Genomic DNA, 18,397 nt, shown 5'->3' on the forward strand with positions numbered 1-18,397 from the left:
CGGATAAGTATAAATCGGACTTTAGGCACTCCCCTTACTTAAATCAAAAGTCTATCTAACTACTAACCTTAACTTCATTGCCACAGCCTAAACTTTGTCAATCTGTTCATGAAAATAATTAATTTCAGCCTAAACCATACAACGGAACGTTAAATCCAATTCAACCAACGCAACCGCTATCTAGACGAACACAGCAGTAGTCTACTGTACTGTAGTAGTACAATTTACCGGGGCAGCTTCTCCACACAGGGCTATATCGCACTTTGCGTTGTTACTGACAATGATTGCTACCAGTGAGCTTTTTATGAAAGCGATTTTCCACTAAATAAATGTCAAGCTTATTTACGTTTTCAGTTAGCAGATGTTACTGTTTGAATCGCGATTACATCTTCTACTGCCGGTAACGTCGTAGAATAATCTTCAAAGGGGGTTCTTTATTCATGAATGAATGCAATATGAGTAGGCTAAATGCCTGAAAATATCACAAGAAGGGAAAAACTTAAAAGGACGTTTAAGTCATAGAGATTAGGCCAATTTTTACACCGGTCTGCCAAATGTATTTGTTTTGATTCAACTATGAGGCTGCCTCTTGCAGGGGAAATGAGAAGACATCTATTTCATTCTACACTTCACTCGTATTTTGAGTTGTAAATTAGCAGCAAAAAAATATGCTTTTAAATCTATGTAATCTTTATAAATAATAAGTATGCATTTTTATATAAAATATACAGAAATATCAGTTGTAAAAATGTCATTAAAAAACTGACCCCCTGTGCAACCGACGCAAGCAAGCACACCCTACAATTTCCCCAGAAATTGTACCCTCTCTAGTTAACCATTGCTGCTTGCAGCCATATTTAACCGTGTAACCGTTAACCGACAATACGAATGTTTAGTGGGTAATACTATTGTTTAAACTGTGTTGCCAATTTAGCGATAATGTTGCTAGATTTAGCAACCTTTCACCTTCCCTAGTGACAAAAAGTCACATCTAGGGCTAGTGACAAATCTCTGTATTCGTTGTTAAGCAGCAGCAAGATAACTGTAATTGTACTTTCCTGTTGTCATCGCCGACCAGCCAGCGCTCTCTGCTCTCTCGGATTCAATGTGTTTTCATTTTGTAAATCTGTTTTTGTTCTGTTGTTGTTTAAGCCGCTATTTAAAAAATCAACCCCTTGAAAAAAACATTTGTTGTATTGTTTTTTTTTTTTTTTTTATGGGTCACAGACACATCCGTTCAACATTTTTTATCTTGTAGGTTAACGGTTAATTGTCATCACCGAGCGTTGGTTATCCCTATCTAGCCGGCCCATTCAAATATGGGTCGAAAAAGACCCATAAGACCCGCCTTAATATCTTTGCCGTCCAATCACCGATTTTATTTCTGAAAACTGCCAGATACTCATGACAAGTTAAGCTCAAAGTACATATCATTGGTTAAGGGGTTACTGGGAGGGGGAAATAAATGTATCGTCTGCAACGGCAGCCATTGTTTTTCGAGGCGGAGCCAGAGCGGAGACCATGGGAGATTGCCTACAGTGTTAGATTTACAGCTTCGAATTGAAATCTGAGACGATATTCTGAGTAAAGACAAGTTTATTAATATGTGTTGTCAATATTGTCAAGTAAAAGTCTAAACTTTTTACATACGAAGAATTTGTTTGTGGGAGTGATGCGAGTTTTTTCCAGAAAAAAACTCGCGTTCTGCCGTGTCCGGCAGGACAGGCAGTAATGACGTTAGTAGCACTGTTTAGCCTCGATTTGAGCAGATTTCTAAAAAACTTAGAAAAACAACATTAACTAGCTAGATTATATACACTGTAAGCTAAATGTACATGCCTTGTTTGGCCAATTCGGTCGATTGTGGAAGAAACTCCAACGTTTTTTAGTTATCGAGAGGAGTATCCAGCCATAGCGCTAGCTACTTTTGGGGCAGAGAAATGTAGGTTTCCCCCATGTTTCCACGTGTTTCCATGTAGTCACTAGAATGGTCATAACTTTTAATCAAAATATGATATTTCTAATCTGTCTTCTGTTCCACATTGCCCACAGATGTGTGGATATTCCACCTGCTCAAAGTTTTCCTCCATCTTGTAATTAAAGTGGTTAAAAATGAAGTTGTCTGATGAGGTATGGTGGATGGAGAAGTTTTTGTAAAAAATGGCTGCCTGAAATCACCTTGATAAAATATGATTTGCCTTAAGTAATCATATATTTATTCACATCATAAAAATCCCCTAGTTCTGTTCTTCAATATGGTGTCAACAGTTAAGGTGTATGATTTAATATGAAAATTCATAACATTTGCATATTAATATGAATATCATATTTCAACAGCATATGGAATGTTTGGAATGTTGGCTTAGGCAGCAAAAGGTTATCTGTGAATTTTCTCTCCAAAATGAGCATCCCTAGTTACAACCCTACCTTAGCGCACTGCATGTGGTTACAGCCCTCATTCTTCTGAATGGGAGACTTGCAGTTGGCACATGGCTTGGAGTTAGAGAGTAGCCATAAGCAGTTGGCCGCATCTTCATACGCCTCACTCACACCAGCCACTTAACAGGGAAAACACACAAAAATTATTCTTACAATTAAAATACAAATAACATGGCATAATTTCACAATTTGTCTGAGCATTTTTGGAGGTTGTTCTGTGAGAATAATACAATTTTAAAAGAAGACTTAAAACAAAAAGTTCAGTACAAAATATTGCACTTCATCATTGTCATTACAACCTAGAGCTAGTAACTCAGCTATATAAATAAATGTAAATCTACTCACATTCCTCTGGCTTCATTTCAGTAACTTTATGGAGCCACATCCTCCATATCTCACAGTCACATGGTTCATGGGCCTCACCCTGGCACTCCCTTGAAACACAGAGATGAGCACTTAGTTTGGCCCAAAGTTACAAGCAGTCATTATTCTTACCCGCACATATTTCCCACATGCCATTAGGTACATTTCCACTACCTTGGACTACCTCGTTTGTACCTACAGTTATATTACTTGACAAAGCAGGAGAAAGTCACTTGTGTAGAGTATAAGTGGATTTTATAGCATTGAAGGAGAACTGAACGAGCGACGAGAGTGGGTTGTTAAAGACCTGACAGAAGGTAAAACGCTACAGGCACCTGGTCCCTTTCATCCTGTTAGCATGCCAACACGCAGAGAGGGTACATTTGCAGACGTGCAAGCATGCGTGCACGCAATTGTGTGCGCGCACACACGCACATGCAGGACCAGTTACATAGAAACACACAAGCATAGTGCCATGGAGACACAACAATTAAAACATTTCAAATTTAATTCATAATCCTTAGGGGTATCCCATCTGATGCAAAAACTGTTGTACCATATGAACAATGAGAGGCACTGCCTCATATACTGCTCGCCATATCAAAAACACAATGTGTAATAAGGAATTTCCTCTCTGCGATAAAGTGTTTGGAATTGACTGGCTACTGACCAACAGAAAAGATGTCCCTTGCCACAATCGACGGCAGGGGCCCTTAGCAGAGGGAAACTTAGAGGGTCAGACGAGCTGTTGCCAGGATCCTGGATGGAAAGACGTACTGCCCGCTCACAGCCTGCCCTGGGGCACCAGCGGATGGCAGGGTTGTTATCCACAAAAGCCTAAATAACAGCAAAGTTAATGTCAGCTTTGTGTCTGTCGATTGTTTAATCAATGATGGATAGCTCTCTTCCACCAAATTAGCTCTGGATTTTGAACTGTTCAGAATGTCCAGACATGTTCCTGACAACCAAAAACCATACATAGGGTCTTATTTAGAAGATCAAGGCAAAATAACATTTAACCAGGCTGCACACATACGGTGCAAGGATTGATGACATATGCCAAGTCACTGACAGAGGGCTGATATTGCTATGGAAACCTGAGGAGAGGTTGGTACATGACTTTAATACCTGTCACTCACAGACATGTTGAGATAACGGAGTACCACTGTAACTGTCAACCAGGATACACCCACCAGAAATTCTGTATACTGACAGTACAGTTGTGGCCAAAAGTATTGCCAGGGACAAATTTTGGGTTTTGCAAATTTGCTGGTTTGTAGATTATTTTGTATTTGTAGATTATTTTTTCACATTTCTATGGTATACTGGAAAACAGTAGGCATTTCATAAGTTTTAAAGGCTTTCATTGGCAAAAACATTTGATACAAAGAGTCCCCCCTTTTATAGTAATCAGAATGATAAATGATCGGTGGTGGTGTTGCCCGTGAGGTAGCAACGTTAGCCAGGCAGGTTTTGCACAACACCTGTCGAGCCTGAGGCCATCGTATATGGAACGCCGTGTTAGTCACAATTAAATAAATAGATCGGTAAATAAATAGATAAATACATAAATAAATAAGGCTGTGAAATAAACCATGAAATTACAAAAGATGGCAATAAATATAGCATCATATAATTATATAGCTGAATCCATTTACCTACATCGATAAATAAATACATTTATTTATTTCAAAATGACTTTGTAAAAATGTTTTTGTAAAGACAACATTTTATTTCCTAATGCCACATTTATTTACTTTTTGAGACTTATTTCCTAACGCCACATATATTTCCGAGCACCACATTTATTTCTGTGCTGTATTTATTTCCAGTCTCACATGCAAACGAGAGGGGCGTGGTTATCTTCAGACCAACGCAGACCAACGCAGCTGCACAAGATCGAAGGCAGCTAGGGACACCTAGATTCTAGAGATGATGGAAGGCCTTTAGTAGATCAAATTGATCAGCATGGCTTGTCACAGGTAGTATGGGGGGTGATTAGTGCCAGGTAATGTTAGCTAACAAAGTTAGCAACCGTTGCTACGCCTAACAAAGAAGACCAACCCTCTAACTCCAACTCCAATGCGAGTAAATCACTCGCATATGCGACCAAATTTCACATTAGGCGAGTAAAGATGATAGTCACTGGATAGTTTATTGTTTGATTTCACTCGCCTGTGACTGAGTTAGAGGCATATAATAAGTTTAGCGTAGATTTCAATGACGCATTTGACTGCGAGTTAACATGATTGGCTGCTATGAAAACAGATGTACAATTAGTTATTTTTCTGCTGCTCAATAACGAAAACGGAGATTGCCAAAGTAACGGAAAGTCGCTAGATTTGTTGCTCGTCGCTAGATAAGATTTTGTCGCTAGGGAAGGTAAAACGCTACACTGCCTCAGTCGCGTTCTCTCACAAAAAGATCGACTTGCTTTTTACGGTACTCGTCACGCACAGAGATGGACGCAAAAAAATCTACAATTCCAGTCTGAGCAAAAAATGCTTAATAGTTCTTTTTGTTATCAAGACAATTTAAGATTACTGTTGCTTGTTCAGATTATTCTTGCTCTGCTAATCAGCACTGCCAACTGCGAAAGCGCCTTCAGTGACCAAAAGAGAATAAAATCAGATGTCCGCAGCAGTCTCACATCCTCACGCCTTTCAGACCTGATCTTCATTTAAAAAGGCCAGGGGTCTCATTTATAAAGCTTGCCACTTTCCACGCAAAGGTTGTGATTTATAAAAAACAAACTTGACGGGAGAATGTGCGGTCTTACACGCAAACTCTGACCCTCCCGTAGGCCTACGCACATTTTGGAAACAGTTGGAATTGGCGACACAGATGACCGTACTGTAGTCAGACTGCAGAAAGTAAATGTGGGAAGAACGATTACTCGTAATATTTATATATTTTGTTTTCCTCACACACTTTTTTCACTCGATTTCATCATTATCATGAAGATTTAATCCAGCAGTATTATTTTAGCTTGTACTGAGTGATAATTGTTCCATAAACACCTTGTACAATCAACTCAAATTTTTAATCAAAATTCAGCGCTGTCTCACCATCATATTGTCCACTACCGGAGTGCAGGAGGGGGAAATGCCCGACTGCATGGAATGCAGATAACATCACATATCCTACCTTTAAATAACTGCAGAATACAGTGTATAACTAAATATATTTATTTAATACTATGCATATATAATCTATGTCAAAAACTGGAAATACAGTCGTTAAGCTCCCGTGCAATCGCTACACTCCACGTCATCAGTCCAGACTTTAATAGATTACTGTTCATAACAAAACGCTTTTGTTTTCAAATTGTATCTCGACTCGCGGTATCACTGGCACAGTTGACGCCACTCGCAGTTTTTGTAATTGGTGATCTACCGGCCACCACATTTTCGGAGTTTTCGGGCTCCACTAATAGGCTAACGGTGTCTGAGAAGTTTTCATGCGCTATGATTCACCGTAAAGAACAATCGCATGCCAGGGTCCAGATGAGATACTAGATTAGCATTCATGAGGTGCTTTGCATTGACTATTTATGGTTAAAAATGGGCATGTTCAGGGCGGGGTACAATGCTGATTCACGTACGCACACTTGTGGGTAATCTGTGATTTATAAAGGGAACATTGTGTACAGGTGTGCGTACGCACGGTTTTATAAATCAGAATTTTTGTGTGCGTACGCCATTAGGCTTTTGGGCGTACATACACTTTTAGTAACAATCCTACGCACAGTTTTATAAATGAGACCCCAGAGCTTCAGCAGTAGCCTATGATCCATCATCAGCTGTGGAGAGGTGGCTGAAGTCAAGTGACAAGAGAAAGCCATTTGCTAAAAAATGGTGGATTAAATCCATATGCAACATAAAGACTAATTCAGACAGATAATGTGCTTTTTTTCCAGTTGCATTGTTCATGCATTTCATGTTAAAAGTCTGGCGAGTAAAATAAAAGAAATTACTAGCCAATGGCGACTCAAGCTTCATTGTGTCCGTAGAGGGTTGAAGAAGACAATCACTGCCACCGCTACGTCGCTCTGCCATTATGTGGATAGCTAGGTCGATAAGAAGGCAGCTAGCTATAACTATCTAGCCTCACCATTATGCCATGCCAGTATTACCATTTAGTGAGACGAGACCTGAAGTGAAGCCAGACCATTCAAGACATTACTTTTGGATACCTTTGGATTTACTGCTTCAAATTGAAGTCAAGTTTCTTAACGTGTTGTCAATATTGGCAATGAAAAGTTGCAACTAACCAAGAGGTGTCCAGTAGGGATGGGAAGATTCACCGGTTCGCATCGATGCATCGGCATAAAAGCTCATGATGAGATGGCCCAGATCAAAAAAAGTGTGCACTGGATACAATGTGGGATGAATGGCGATGCATCGTTTCTAACATTTTTGCGTCGGTATAATCTGATGTATTTATATAGAATCGTGTGTAGGCAAACACCATTTACTATTTAGAAATGTGACCAATGATTTGTGACCAATAATTTTATATTTATATAGAATCCTCCTCTATAACTGTTTCTTAAGCGCGCTCTCATCTCCACTGCTGTCAGTGGACGATTCTCGTCAAGTCTTTCTGCCAAGTTTCGCGCGAGTTGGAGGCGTGTTCCGGCGAGTGTTATCATGGCGAATTACACGTTCCTATGAATTGCAATAAATCCAAGGTTTGGCAACACTTCGGATTTTACAAGAAAGATGGGCAATTTGACAAGACCCATGCAATTGGCAAGATATGTCGTGCTGCTATAAAGTACACAGGGAGCACGGCTAATTTAGGTAGTCACCTGAAGAGGCTACATGGTATTTCTTTGTGTGGAGACGGCTGCCTCCCCCTCGGATTCAGCTATGGCTACAGTGGACCTGATGTTAGTTTCCTCCAGGATCACAGTGACTTATTGAGAGACTTGTTGCTCTTGTTGGTTAGTTGTAACGGTTTTAAATTCTTGTACTCGCTGTGAACTATTTTACTGTTGATTGTTTTTCTACAGGTACACTCTTGCACTTTTTGAGTTTCATGTTGTTTGATTGTAACTTGTTTAACTGCATGCTCTTATGGTTCTTCCCTTTGGCACTTATTTGGTTTTTCACAATTTATGCTTCATGTTTTGGCTGCTCGCAATGTTTGGGGCTATCTCGTTATGATCAGTGACCTATGCTCTTTTGTAAAGCTCTCTCTTGGAAGTCCCTTTGGATAAAGCGTCTGCTAAATGCATGAATGTAAATGTACAGTCAGTGGCTAGCTCCTCCGGTACCCCTAGCAAGAATAGGAAGCTATTCTCCGGAGAAACAAATCCCTGTTGTGTACGACAAAGTAAGACGAGAGATAGCTGAGTCATTGAGAAAAACCTTAAGGTAGGACGTACAAGTTCAATTTAGTGTGTGGTGTTATGACAGTGTTTACAGCAGCTTGTGACTGCCAGTAATAGTTTACCCTTTTTTACATTCAGAGAACACATACAACAGGAAAGAAGGACTGGTTTAAGGCAAGGTCCAGGCCTGATGTTATTTTATCTTTTGTCAGAGACTTTGTTTAATATGTGAAGTAAACCTTTCACTTGTTTAGTTAATTGATGTTTGATATTATGTACCATATTAAATTGCATAGCATCATATTATTTTGCATCGCATCTCATTGAATAGCATCGTGTCGAATCACACTGCATCGCAATAGGGGTGAATCGTATCTTATCACATTAGTAGTTGTTTTTATGTATCTTTAATGTATCGGATCGTTGGCAGTGCATCGAGATGTGTATCGCATCGTTGTCAGTGATGGAGATGCACATCCCTAGTGTCCAGACCAAGACCCAAGGGCGTAGGTTTGCATAGGGTCCATAGGGACTAGTCACGACCAAAGTTTGGGAAAGACACAATTGTCCCCACCAATATTTTGTTAATTTTCCCCAAAAATATTTTGCACAATATATTTGCAAAACTCTCTCGTATTATTATCTATACTCTGTTTGTCGCCCAGAAAAGTGAAAAATAAATTTCTAAGTTAAACAATGCGCCCTCGAGCCTGCTGATGATGATGATGTCATTTAATTGGTTGAAGTGGCAGAGTCAGAAACACTTTGTGAATCGTGACTTGCAGAAAGAGCTGGCAGTAGTCTGACTCGGTAATCTACTAAATACGCCAGGAAATAAAAGCCTCATTTTGTTTGGTCTCAGCATTGATATTTTTGACCCTTTTGTGCTTTCTAGATAGGAAAATGTCACCCATCAGACATATCAGAAGTTTTTTCACCACCCAGAGAGTAAGTAGCTATCAAGAAGGTCGTTAGTTAGCGCAAACCTGTAGCCTTACATTGCCACCCATTCTACAATGGAAACATGTTTTGAAAGTTGTTAGTGTAGTAGAGCATGTAACTTTTGCTTGTATTAAATCTATCCCTAGCGTCTGCAATCTTTCGACCAATGTGTTAGCAGCAGCTGGTCTTGCTGAAGCCAGAAGGATAAAGCTAACCTACCAGAAAAGTAATTTCTGAACAAACAAATGTATTGCATGTACTTCTCATTAGGTCATTTTGTTAATGAAGGCATTATTTTAAAATGCATTCAGGAAACTCAGAAATCCAGTGCAGATATAGTGCAGACTGAGGAAGCACCAGCTGGGCCATCAGGGCTTCAGGTGAGGTCTTACTCATGGCATTTCGTTAAGAATTTCCATGCATTAGCAATGAAATTGAAGGACGTTGAGGGAATCTGACCTTATGTCAGCACTTTTTGATTTGAATTATGTGATGTTGAATAAAAAAAACAAGGCTGTTCCATAAAACCGGGCAGGGAGCCGGGCAGTGTCACTACCAAAGCTGAGACCAAACCTACGCCCTTGCCAAGACCCATTCAACACGGTACACAATACCCAAACCCAGATATTATAATTTATGTAATTCTTCAAAATTAAATCAAACCACTACTACTGGTCTCGTTTTAATGACCAGTCAGTGACAAAACGGGTTTGGCTGTTCAGGTCTGTGCCAATACAGCACAACACTAGTTAGCTGAAATGGCCACACTGATGTCATCTTTTTAATATTTTTCCCATTGATAGCTAGCCGGCCACTTAGCCTACAGTTGCCGACTTGAGACCGGTTATAGCCAACATACCACCTTGGAAGACGTAGTGGTGGCAGTGAATGTTAGCTTTGCAGACGAGTTACACGTAACACGAACTAAAGCAATGTTTACAAAGGTAACTTCAGCGCTACGTCGCAGCTATCAAAGACAAAGTCCCCACACGTACTAGGTCGCCGCCATCCCTCCTATTGGGAACCAATGATAAAAAGGCAGAGACGACACGGACATTGTGGGAAAAACTTGTCTACATTGTATGATCCAAGATGGCGCCGATGAAGGCTGCCTCGGTCGTTAGGTGCGCTCTTTTTTGTTTTGTTTTGTCTGTTAATTCAGTGTTCTGCCAAGATTTCCAGGGTTCTCTAACAAGAGAAGTACTTCTAAACATCAGGACTACAACTCCTGTGGATTTATTTCCCACTTTTCTGCTTCCAGCGGCAGAATTAGTGGGAATTATAGTCAAAGCCACCCTCGGCTTTGTCCTAGCAGCGAAGTGTTGTAGGAGAGGCAAACGAGCCGGTGCACTGGTGCGACTCCGTCGGTGTGGGGCACGCACAGCGTTACTGGGGATATTTCTCTCCAACATGCGTTCACTGAGCAACAAACTGGATGAACTTCAGATACTGGTGTGGAAAAACAGAGACTTTCATTCATCTTCCGTTTTGTGCTTTACGGAGACATGGCTGAGTGAACTGATCCCAGACTCTGCGCTACAGCTAGCAGGTATCAAACTGCTGAGAGTGGATTGTGACCCTGTGCTCTCTGGCAAAACGAAAGGCGGTGGTATTTGTTTTTTACATTAACAGTGGCTGGTGTGAAGATGTGACTGTGAATGTGATTCTGCAGCACTGTTCTCCTGATCTGGAATCATTTTTTATTAACTGTAGATCTTTTTACTCTCCACAAGACTTTGCATCATTCATTCTGGTTGGCGTCTACATGCCTCCGCAGGCTAGCATCAATGAGGCTCAACGTGTGCTCGCCAGCCAGATACTGAGTGTGGAGCATGAAAATCCGTATTCCCTGGTTATTGTGCTAGGCGACTTTAACATCATCAAATGCCCTACCAGAGAAGGAAACACCTCAGATCACTGCTACTTTACAATCAGAAAAGCATACCATGCGGTCCCCCGAGCAGCACTGGGTCACTCTGACCACGCCATGGTCCACCTGATTCCTGCATACAGGCAGAAGCTAAAGCACTGTAAGCCTGCTGTGAGGACATCGAAACAGTGGACCAGTGAAGCTATGGAGGATCTGCGGGCGTGCTTGGACTGCACTGACTGGGACATGTTCACGACTGCTACCAATAGTCTGGATGAGCTCACAGAGGCTGTGACATCATACATCAGCTTCTGTGAGGACTTCTGTATACCAACAGGCACCAGGGTGACAGCTGACCAGCTGTCTCCGGTGTTTACCTACATCTTTAACACCTCCCTTGAGACATGCCATGTGCCAGCCTGTCTCAAGTCCTCCACCATCATCCCTGTGCCCAAAAAGCGAAGGCCAACAGGACATAATGACTACAGACCCGTCACCCTGACCTCTGTGGTAATGAAGTCTTTCGAGTGCCTGGTGCTGGCACACCTTAAATCCATCACAGACCCTCTACTGGACCCCCTGCAGTTAACCTACAGAGCCAACAGGTCTGTGGACGATGCAGTTAACATGGCCCTCCACTTAACCCTACAGCACCTGGACTCCCCAGCATCCTATGCCAGGATCCTGTTTGTGGACTTCAGCTCTGCCTTCAATACCATCATCCCCGCCCTGCTTCAGGACAAGCTCTCCCAGCTGGACGTGCCTGATTCCACCTGCAGGTGGATCACAGACTTCCTGTCTGACAGGAAGCAGTGCGTTAAGCTGGGATCACAAGTCTCTGACTCCCGGTCCATCAGCACCGGATCACCTCAGGGCTGCGTCCTTTCTCCTCTGCTCTTCTCCCTGTACACCAACAGCTGCACCTCAAGTCATCCGTCCGTCAAACTCCTGAAGTTTGCGGACGACACCACCCTCATTGGGCTCATCTCTGGTGGAGACGAGTCTGATTATAGGTGGGAAGCGGCCAACCTGGTGACCTGGTGCAGCCAGAACAACTTAGAGCTCAATGCTCTTAAGACAGTGGAGATGGTTGTGGACTTCATGAAGAACACAGCCCCACTCACCCCCATCACCCTGTGTGACTCCCCAGTCAACACTGTGGAGTCCTTCCGCTTCCTGGGCCCTATCCTCTCCCAGGACATCAAGTGGGAACTGAACATCGGCTCCCTCATCAAGAAAGCACAACAGAGGATGTACTTCCTTCGGCAGCTGAAGAAGTTCAACCTGCCAAAGACAATGATAGTGCACTTCTACTCAGCCATCATTGAGTCTATCCTCACCTCCTCCATCACCATCTGGTACGCTGCTGCCACTGCCAAGGACAAGAGCAGGCTGCAGCGTATCATCCGCACTGCTGAGAAGGTGATTGGCTGCAATCTGCCTACCCTCGAGGACGTGCACACCTGAGGCGAGCGAGGAAGATTGTGGCCGACTCCTCCCACCCTGGACACTCCCTGTTTCAGTCACTCCCCTCCGGCAGAAGGCTGCGGTCCATCAGGACCAATAACACATGCCACAAAAACAGTTTCTTCCCTTCCGCTGTTGGCCTCTTCAACAAGGCCAAGGGTTCACACTTACTTCATGACTCAATGCCCTTAAAACACACTGATTTTTGCACTGCACAATACAATCTTGTACCATTTGTATTTTTTTTATATTTGTATTTTTTGTATTTTTATAATTGTAAATTACTGCAACTTATATTTTATTGTATAGTTTATTTTAATCTAATTCCACTTAGTATAGCTAGTTATATACCCTTAGTATAGTTAGTCCTCATATTTAAATTTTAGATTCCTATATGTTTAATGTTTGCACCTTCCTGCCAAAGCAAACTCCTTGTCTGTGCAAACTTTCATGGCGAATAAAACCCATTCTGATTCTGATGCTTTTCGGCCGTGCGTTGGCAATTGTCACCCCCCATACAAGTAGAGCTATCCCCCTAACACAGGTGCTGGACACCCGGTGTTATCGCCCTGGATTCCAGACTACCTGGTTTCCGTAAACATGCGAGCTGTGCGTTCACCTAACAGCAGCAGCTGCCGTTGGCCCCGTTGGATTCGTCACAAATTCACTCAACATTCAACATTATTGGCGATTTTCAAGTCGCATCTCATATTTGCTGTTGTACGATAAGAAAATAAAACAGTTGCAAGCTGGCATGAAGTAGGATTCAATCGCACTAGAGCAAAAACACATGATTGTTGGTCCGTTGCTATACAATGCGAGCTTTTCAGGCTCATGAAGGAAAGGAGCTTTCAGTCATGGGTTAGGGTTAATTTATTGGCATTCAGGCAACATTTTGTATGGGTTCATCGAAAACAACTGGTTATCGTGGGCACACCAGAAAATACCCGAATGTGTAGGCTAATCACGTATTTGGGGTTGTCTTGAGGCAATAGTCTAATTTCCAACGATACCACAGCCCCTTATGAAACAAAACATCTTACAAATTAATACATAAATCGTCACTGTGAACCCAGACAATAGGCTACGATCAAAATACGCTTAACTCTTAACCGTAAAGGAAGATTATTTTTTGCCCCATGGTGGCTTTCTACACTTGCCGTCTTGCACACAAACACAGTGCTCGATAAGTCTCAAACTATTTAAGACTTCAATGTCTATGTTCTGTAGAGCACTTATCCACCCAAGTACCTCTACAAAATCTACAATGTGTGCAAAAATGATATCCCCTGACAAGCCATGCTGATCAATTTGATCTACTAAGGCCAGCATGCCAACACTGACACGACTATGTTTTCCATCATCTCTCGAATCTAGGTGTCCCTAACTGCCTTCGATCTTGTGCAGCTGCGTTGGTCTTAAGATAACAACGCCCCTCTCGTTTGCATGTGAGACTGGAAATAAATCCAGCACAGAAATAAATGTGGTGCTCAGAAATATATGTGGCGTTAGGAAATAAAAGTCCCATCAAAAAAAATTCTTTACAAAAACATCATTTTGAAATAAATACATGTATTTATTTATTGATGTAGGTAAATGGATTAAGCTATATTATTATATGATGCTATATTTATATATTTATTGCCATCTTTTTTAATTTCAGTGTATTTCATAGCCATATTTATTAGGGTTCATCCGGTAGGAGGGGACCTATTGTATTTGTTAGTTTTATTATTAGGGTTCCTCCAGTATGAGGGAACCTATTGTTTTTGTTAGTATTCCTATTATTATTATTTTTCCTCTTCTCCGCTAAATGGCTTAATAGCTCAAAAAGTCCTTGACCCGTTTTTTTTTTCAAATTTGGCCCAATTTAACAACAGGTCACTCACTACTCCCAGACGGCTAGTGGCCCATGTACGTCCATAGGTGACGCTATAAGCCACGCCCAAAGCTTACTTCGCCCCATTACTCCAAAATGCCTGAAAATTGGTATACTTGCCATATTTCTCATGGGGAACAAAAACGCCTCAAGGACCCATAAGGTCCGCCATGACAGATTTTGCTTTACTGTCCAAATTTGGTACAACCTTCAAAACCCTTCTCCTCATGAACCATAGATCCAATCGACTTGAAATTTGTTACAGATGTGTAGAATACATGTCTTTATATAGGGTGAAATTGAATAAGACATGCAATACAAAATGGCTGAAAGGGGTGTATTTATGTAAGTGTCCACATTGCCTCAATATCTTTGTGTTAATAAATTCAATATCATTTTGACTGATGGTTATTCAAAAATTATTGGCTTCAAGATTACTTAATTCTGAAGTACCATGCGCAATTTCATGCAATTTTACATAGAAATGTCAACCGTTTCTTAACCTTTGTCCCAAAGCTGACCAAAGCTAATACTCTGCCCTTTCTATTCTTAAAATCTCAACTGTTGGTGTGTAGCAGAGAGGATAGAAAGACTGACTTGTAACCTAATGCTCATAAGTTCAAATCCCCATCCAGGCTATTGTTGATGGCCAGTAGTAGTAGTAGTAAGAGAGCAAAAGTAGTTTTGCTCTCTTGTTGTCCAACTCTCCATCTTCAACAGTGTACATGTCTATAATATTTTGCCATTTTGCGGAGGAACCCGCATCGCTGCTTGCAGCTATATTTAGTATTATTATTATTAATCTTCTTCTCCTTGCGCCACAATAACTCAACATGTTATTGGTAACACATTTTCCAATTTGGCACATTGATACTACATCCGAGTGTGTACCCCCACACCAAATATGGGACACCTTCGACTGTAGGGGGCGCCACAGGCCACGCCCTAAAGTCAGATTATCAAAGTGATGGCATTTCCACCCCATTGCTCCAATTCTTCTGAAACTTGGTGTACATGCCTCATTTTTCATGGGGATCAAAAAAGCCTCAAGGACCCATAAGGTCAGCCATGATGGATTTTCCTGTACAGTGAAAACTTGGGGAAATCTTTAAAATGCATCTCCTCTTAAACCAAAGATCCAATTGACTTGAAATTTTGAACAGATGTGTAGAATTGATGTCTTTACATAGGGTGACATGGAATACGAAATGCAATTCAAAATGGCTGAAAGGGGTGTATTTATGTAAATATCCACATTGAGTACCACGTCTTTCTGATTGACAGAAAGAAAATGTCTTATTTGTACTGAAATAAGTATATTTCCCTGTGCAATAGATTGGTGTTACGTTTGACAATGTGAATACCTTGATGTCAAACTGGAGGTAACGCTTATCCATCTCCCTGGAAACCACGCTTTCAATGACCTCCACAGGCACTAGCTGGAAGCAGTCGTAAGCAGGGCAGAAGATGTTGTGGGCTTCCCCCTCCTGAATCTTAAGGTTCAGGAACCTTACACGTACCAAGATACAGACACACATTTTGGTGACCACTCCTGAGTTATTGCTCACAAATGAATTACTAAGAAACAAACAAGCAACTCACCCTTCCCAGCATGCCCGGCAGAACTCGTGACCACATGACATATCAATGGGTTCCTCAAAGATGGAGATGGTGCTCATGCAGATACCACACTATCAAAAATACAAGACAAAAAAAGATTGAGAGATTATTAAGAATCAAAGCATAACATGGTAGTTGATCATTAAAATACCTCTCCCACAGATGTTTTGGGGGCAAGACCTGTGCAAGACTTGTATAAGGTCATTACCTTATACAAGTCTTAAATCTTATTAAATCTCTGTTTAAGGCTCACACTTTAATAAAGTTAGACAAACTCAAAACTAGTCTTTCCCTCATCTGTCCATATTTTAGTGCCTTGAGTTTGAGAAACGCTTGCGGACAGCAAACTAATGAAGACAATGTATAGCCATAGTGATATATTTGGTTTGACTTCTCAAAAGTAAAAATCAACTACAAAAGCTAATAAACTGTCCCTCTAACAGTAATTACATTTTGTGCTAGCCTTAGTCTTTGCTGGCTAAATTAACTATTGCATACTACTGTAAACCAGAGCGGGACCGGGTCTGGGACCTCATAGGATGTCAAAAGATGCTGAATATTCACCTATGCAGTTTCCAAACAAACCAAATCCCACTGCATTGAACTGAATGACGTTATCTAGCTAATCGAAAAAGTTGGAGCAAATTTAGAAATGAGCAGTTTCTTGAAAAAAAATATAAGCCTACTACACTTCCCATTTCTCGTCACATTTTTATTCAGATGCTGATTTACAGGTACAGTTTACCTGAAATAAGAAAATTTCAAACACAGTTGTGAAGTTTTTCCAGTTCTCCTAGCATCTCGTAATGACTTGTGGGATATCAGATGCATTCTCGCTGGTTAAGTCACCAACTGATGCATCTCGATAAAAGGGGCAGATCAAGAACACATCCGGGAATTTTAGGCGTTGTTGGTGACTTGTGTTCTTTGGACTGGAACCGTACTTGGGCAATGAAAGATGACATCAAACGAGTTCACAATCACACAAGAACGGAAAAAACGTAGACTGATAAACCACCAATATCTGCCATGGTCCACATGCATGCAAAGAAAAGGACTACCGAAACCAAGGTTTGATGAACTTATCAAAAGCCTCATCTGATAATAATCAGCTGTTACACATGAATACACACTCACATAAGGAAGGGTTTTTGGCTCAAAATAAGGCAGAGGTGGTAACCTAATTACAAGTAGTAAATATTCCTTCTAATAATTATTATTAAAGAAAATGATCATCGTGTTATGGCATATTGTATTTATTATAAATAACTTTGATTTACACATAACCTGCAAAATGTGGCTTTATTACAGGGTAGTTGAACATCTCTCTATTAATTCCAGGAATCTGGGTGTGTTTGTTCCACTTTAGTTTCTCACGATTATCTGGAGAACTGGAAACTCTCGTGATTGTTCGGATCAGCATTTAAACATTTTTTTTAACTAATTCTTGTCTTTCACGTGCGTCCATGGGCTTCATGGGAACTCATTCCAGCCCCTTCACTCTGATTAGTCCTCTCGTCATCCCTTTCCCCTCACGTTACACAGCAACTTTTGCAACAGATTTTTTTCAGACATGTTCAGCTCACTAGCATGTGCGCTAGGAGGGTATCGGAGGCTATATGATAACTTCAGTGAATTTTGTTTTGTTAATAAAATAATGCATTTAACTAAGGCATTCGCAATTAAATGAAACTAAGCTCTGAACACACCGGAGTTCATAGCAAGGAAAATAGGGATATTCTGTTTTGTTATTTAGAAGCGAATTCACTTTCACAACCAATATGGCCATAGTGCTGACTGTTGGGGTGACATTGGATCAGCTGCTTTCAAATGGGTTTGCTGACAATATAAAGTGGATATACTTTCAGTACAGATCAGTGAATTTTGTTACATAAACTTATGTGTTTACTGATGTCAAAACTGCCTGCACATTGCAAATGTACATGCAAGCTGTATGGCAAATTAGGCCAACAAATATGACTGGCTCAACCATTGTGCATGTAATGACTTATGTTATGAACTAAATGTCTAGATGTTTGAAGTGGTAAGACAAATGAACAGAGAACCGATATAATACATTTTGATAAACATAAGCAATAATTAACGTAGGAAACAGCAGACAAATGAAGGCTACATAATAATTTGCATGAAACCACTGAGAATAACTGTAATCACCAACTGCATCATGGGCACTGGGCACTAGTGGCATTAAAGCCATTGTTTTTCCACACACAGTACCGTATTTTGCGGAAAATAGCTTTGTGTTTGTAAATCTGAGTATAAGCCACACTGGAATATAAGCTGCACTTGATACGGGAACAATGATACCAAGCAATGCACGAGTCTCTGGAGGAGGGGATCCCTTGAATAGCTCCTCCCAAGGTTTCTTCCTTTTTTTTTTTCCTCTTGTGAGTTTTTCTTGGAGGTTTTCCATGTCTTCCTTGAAGGTTTAGGTTGGTTGAGGGGCAGTTCTGTGGGC

General features: G+C 41.0%; 1 protein-coding gene across 4 annotated transcripts in view; it reads right to left on the reverse strand.

Annotated features, from left to right (window-relative positions):
* LOC136944112 (ankyrin repeat and IBR domain-containing protein 1-like) overlaps positions 1–18,397 on the reverse strand; it is a 79,309-nt gene that overhangs the window by 32,411 nt on the left and 28,501 nt on the right. For all 4 annotated transcript variants that reach the window (XM_067237718.1, XM_067237719.1, XM_067237720.1 and 1 more), the window contains 5 exons: positions 15,901–15,989; positions 15,663–15,807; positions 3,473–3,639; positions 2,785–2,873; positions 2,428–2,558 (listed from right to left, as the gene is read on the reverse strand). In XM_067237718.1, coding sequence (XP_067093819.1) covers positions 2,428–2,558; positions 2,785–2,873; positions 3,473–3,639; positions 15,663–15,807; positions 15,901–15,989 — 621 coding nt within the window. The remainder of the gene's footprint in view (positions 1–2,427; positions 2,559–2,784; positions 2,874–3,472; positions 3,640–15,662; positions 15,808–15,900; positions 15,990–18,397) is intronic.

Source organism: Osmerus mordax, chromosome 6, assembly GCF_038355195.1.
Source record: "Osmerus mordax isolate fOsmMor3 chromosome 6, fOsmMor3.pri, whole genome shotgun sequence".
Classification (NCBI taxonomy): domain Eukaryota; kingdom Metazoa; phylum Chordata; class Actinopteri; order Osmeriformes; family Osmeridae; genus Osmerus; species Osmerus mordax.